A 5,122-nucleotide genomic window follows, 5' to 3' on the forward strand; every position below is an offset into this window, starting at 1 on the left:
CAGGCCAGGACCTCTCATCAAATATAATTCATAAGATTCAAGGAAAGTTGGTAAAAACCTGCCAGAGGCACAGGCAGACAATTCTGACCAATTTCACTACAGGCACAAGAACCTAAATAACTCTCAAAACAAGTTGGGCTGAATTTTAATCAAGTTACACAACAATTACCAGTTAGTAAAATAAAAGCAAGTCAAATTTATTCTTGGTATGAAACAAGTGAAGCAAGTAAGGCAGACAAGATCCTGGCTACGTACCTAGAACAAAAGCAAAAACCAGTAGATTCCTAGTTCCTCCCCTTGAAGGCAAAATTGAGAGAGGAAGAAGTAAATCTTCTTTTTATTAACTGAGAGTTAATCTGTGAAACCAACCCAGGAACATTTCAGCCTGCTTCACCCACATTCACAACAGAAAAATAATTAACTTTATCAAACCTTAATACTCTCGTGTATAAAAGAGAAGCATTACAACGTCACTAAGATTCTGAAGTGGCAGAACAAAATTAACATTTTGGAATGCCAATTCCATTCACTTCTACCAAAACAGCTTTAAATAATAAATAACGACGTATGAACCCCACCGTTATAGACTATGACATTACAAACGGACGAAGCGACATCTCCAGGTTCACGCGCCGCTCAGCCGATCCCGTACAAGACCAGGTGACATCGCTGGGTGTTTTATTCAGGACACGGCGTTACTGTTTCCTCTTTACGGCGTGGATGTACGGATCTGGTACGTAGATACACCTTGGTGTACAGAGATTGAAAGCTGTTACGTCACTAAGGGTGAAAGACGTAACGGTTCCTCCAGCCAACAGAGCAAAGAATAAACTCAGTAGTTCTCCATATTTAAAAGAATTTTAGTTCTACTGAACCAACAAATTCTGACTGTGTCTGCAGCAGGTAAAAGGCCAGACGTTACCCGCAGGGGGTCTGCAATATTCCCAGACTACAAAACCCATCAGGAAAGACAAAGTCTTGCACACACAAAGCCAATGTGCAGAGTCTTCAAGTACCTGGCTCAGATATCTTTTCCTCCTCAAAAAGTCTATGTAGCGACTATCGTGCTACTCAGTTTTCCTGCGCCCTCCTCACGTCCCAGAGGTAATCGCTTCGCTCCTTCACAGCTTTATGTTCGGCGCCGTTTGGCTGCGCTGGGGCTGGAAGGGTTACTGTTCGCGTTTAGGACTTTTTCCGTGACTCTGTTGCGCTTCCTCTTATCGGATCCTTCCTTGGACCCAGGATCTGATGAAGTTTTCTCCTTCTCTTTGCTGCTTGGCTTTTCAGTTGTTTTTCCTAAACTTCCAGAGGGCGCAAAAACTGAAATAGGATCAAAGTAATGATTCCAGATCAGAGTCATACCCACAGGCCAACAAGAAGCGATATAAAATGGCTTTACATTACAACTTGTCAAACCGACCAATGCTCAGTACATTTAAGGACCACGTAAGTATTACTTTCACTTTTAAAGGAGAAATCTGCCGTACGAAAGGCACATCTTGCTTTTATTATTTGCTTTAAAGACAGGCATGTATTTTGACGGGTTAATTAAGTGGAATTAAACAGCACTTAAAATTCAAATGCTTAAGAGGCACATTTACAGAACCAAGCTCTGAAATCTATCATCAGCAATGGCCATTCCATTTGGGATGTGGATTTTGAAACTGAACACCCAAAATGTGAAATTTAATATATTTTTAAAATACATTTTTAGATCTTTTATTACACTCCATCTTAAACCACCACTTATTCTGTGATATAAATATTACGAGGTTACAGAGTTAACAGTCGGCTCACTGTTGAGGTAAAGAGCAGAATCCCTTCTGCTCACATTTGACTGTTTCACAGCAAAGGGGTAGGAAAATAACCTTTATATTTAAAAGAAGTGAGACAATGCCAATGGAATAAAATAAACCCCACTCTGCCCACCTTCCCGTTCCAGCACACCATCTTACCATCGTTCTTGATTTATAGACCCTATTTCTCCCCAGGACAACAAAGGTCCCCACACAGAGTATTTATAGTCACTAAAACTGGACTCGGTTTTCTTTCAGAGATCTCAGATTACTTCGGACTCACTTTGCCAAGCACATGTGAAAACCAAAGAACTCCAAAGCTACACAACTTTGTACATACGAATTCGGAGCAAAGGAGAAATCTTTCGAGGTATCGGACAATGTCAGCCATTAATTCTGCGCGTTCTCAGATGATTCCAGTTCTTGGCATAAGCATAGGCCAAGCCTGGACACAAATCACACCGTACACCAGATTTGGGGTTTACACTTCAACCTTCATTTCTCAGAGTTACAGTTGCTCTTTAATCTCGTATCACACAGAAGAGAGTTACAAATTTACCTTCTTCTGGACCCGTATGAGTTTCCATCTCTTCTTTTATTTCCTCTTTCACTTCTTCCTCTATCATTACTTTTCCTACGGAAAGGATTGTTAGGCAACGGTTAGATGGTGTTAATGAATTCTAGGTATTTTTTCTGGATTAGCAGCCTCAGCTATGAGCACAATGTTAACAAAAATTCAGTGTAACATCCATCAGGGATTTACAAGGGTTCCTCAGCACTGCGATAGAGGAACATAACAAACAGTCCGGGCATCCATGAGCACCACATAAACCACTGAACAAAGTGATGTCAAAAGTCAAGAAGTTCCACTGAAATCATTAACAGGAATAAAGCGAAATGCTAAACAGGCAAAACATAGCACAATGTCTGAGCCGAATTATGATTTTACACTCAATTTGTAGTGCAAAGTTTAGTGTACCCAGTAGCTGAGCAGCACGCCACTGGAGGCTCAAATACCCCAAGAACTCCTCGGGCAGGTGCTTGAGCTTCCTAGCTCCCACCTCGGGTAACAGTACTAACTGAACTGTGAAAATCTAGCTCCTCCTGCTCAACCTGAGATTTCTGACAACCTGCTGCATGTTTCTGTTAGATTAGACATTACAGATAGGCTTATCCCAAGAGAAAGAGGTCTGGAAGAACTCAGGAGATGAACCCCAAGAAGGTAAAAATAGAAAGAGATGATTGCACAGTGCAATGAAACCACCATGAATCTATACAAATGCCTCTCAACATTTCATAGTTTTGTTTTCAATCAATTTTAACACAAGTACAGCAAAAACCTCATGAAAAAAATCTATCATCAGACAGTAAAAACTAGTAATCCTCTAAAAATAAGACATAAGAACCACATTAAAATTAGCAATAGCCTAAAAATGAGATGGTGATACCAGCATGAGGTGCAAGTCCATGGCCAAAAAACAAGTTTCTCCAGCTACTGAAGCTCCAGCTACTCTGTAAGTCTATTTTAAACAGTAGCTGAATTGCTATTTAAGTGCCTTATCATTCGTACAGAAAATTTTAGAACAGAAATATTATTATGTATACAAACTATATGCAGAAAATGTTATTTTCATCAGCTCCATAGCTACTAGTCTCTCCTACTCTTTTAAAAACTGTCTTGCTACAAAAAGCACCACATTAAATTGTGCAGATCATCGATTTTAGCAAAAATTATGGTCTGATGTAATAGTACGACCGTCTCAACAAAGTGCAAAAAACCCACGATAAACTACAAAATCCCCCTTGCAACGAACCACACTTTGCCTTTCACTCTGCAAACTACTATGAGTGAGGCACAAAGATCTTCTGCGTACAGCCAGGAGACAATGAATCCAAATGGTATAAATAGAACCTGTTGGCGCTGCATTCGCAGCCCATCTACATTACATTTAAGCATATGAAACATACTGTGGGGAATCTGACCAAAGGTCTCTCTCTCCCACTAGCCTGCAGCGGTCAGTCACAGAGGATGGCAGTGAGAAGATGAAGAGCACAAGGGATCCTTTCCCTGACAGCTTCCTTCAGTCAGATGATTAAAAATTCATGAGGGAAAGTTGTACCTGTTTAACACTTCCTTTTCCCAATACACTTCACACACCAGTCTGGAAGAATGGCCTTGGACTGGCATGTTACTGTCTTTTTGAGGGGGGAGTTCTGTTAATCAACCTGTTGTGATGAGATTAGAGCAAGCCAGAATAAGAGACAGCTATTACATCTCACCTTCTCTCACTTCTTGAATCATTTCATCAGGAAGAACAAAATTCTTCTCTATATTAGGGAACGGAAGAATCTCAGATTCATGCTTAGAAAGAAAACAAAGATCTTTTACTTAAAGGTAAAAAACTTTAATTGGGATTTAGAATGCAATCTCAAGTTCTATCTTACATGCAATTAGTAGCCAAGTAATTCTTAACAAGACACTTCAGACATTAGAGAATCAGGAGGCTCCTGATGTCACACTGATTACTAAGGTCAAGCTACGTGAGATCATGACATGATAATTCGAGATAATTTCTGAAACCCAACCATGGCAAATTCTTACATAAACACACTGTAACCTCCTTGTTGATACTGAAGTACCTGTGTAAACGTTCCCTGGATTACCATTTAGGCAATTTTAATAATCATTAGAATACAGGATGGAAATAAAAAAAACCCACCAAACCGTTGCAGGTTTTGTTGTCCCCCACCTAATGTACTTTTATAGAGGGAAAACCCCATCGCCTCACTGGATCGACGCGGAATTCTTAGTAAGATGAAAGGTATGACAGGCTCAATGACTTTAGCCTATCAAAACTCCTGACCTATAAGAAATAAGAACGTGGCTGCATCAACCCTTAATACTCACAAGAGCTTGCATATCATACATGGTGCTCAGATGGTCCCAAATCACTTTGGAAGAGATCTGCCGCCCGATATTCTGACTGAATTTATCTCGGATACAAATCATGTGGAAATGGCGGTTCACACCTGGGGGAAGAACTCAGTGCTATTAACACTACTAATAATTTACCTATGCTGCACAATTAAAAAAATACATTCTGTAGTTACAGGGAAATAATTCATTACGGGAAAAGCGCACGGCGAGCCGCCCAGCCCTGCCTGGCTGGTATTTCACCCTGCGGTATAGGCTCTTCTGAGAGGGGCGGAGGAAGCTCCTCTGGGTAACGTGGCCGCAGCCAGAGCTTTGAGAAAAGCCGCGTGAAAAAACACCGAAGGAAAGTGTACGGCAGCAAGCCAGGAAAGGCGGTGGCCGGGGGAACGCG

At 40.9% G+C, this 5,122-nt stretch overlaps 1 protein-coding gene across 1 annotated transcript; it reads right to left on the bottom strand.

Moving 5' to 3' along the window:
- Positions 1-1,129: 1,129 nt before the first annotated feature.
- MRGBP (MRG/MORF4L binding protein) lies at positions 1,130-4,826 on the bottom strand (the record flags this gene model as incomplete). Its single annotated transcript, XM_010136579.1, has 4 exons — positions 1,130-1,320; positions 2,356-2,430; positions 4,077-4,158; positions 4,705-4,826. Coding segments are annotated over 4 exons (470 nt in total), but the record flags the coding sequence as incomplete, so codon positions are not given.
- Between the last annotated feature and the right edge of the window lie 296 nt (positions 4,827-5,122).

Source organism: Buceros rhinoceros, unplaced genomic scaffold (assembly GCF_000710305.1).
Source record: "Buceros rhinoceros silvestris isolate BGI_N320 unplaced genomic scaffold, ASM71030v1 scaffold43375, whole genome shotgun sequence".
NCBI lineage: Eukaryota > Metazoa > Chordata > Aves > Bucerotiformes > Bucerotidae > Buceros > Buceros rhinoceros.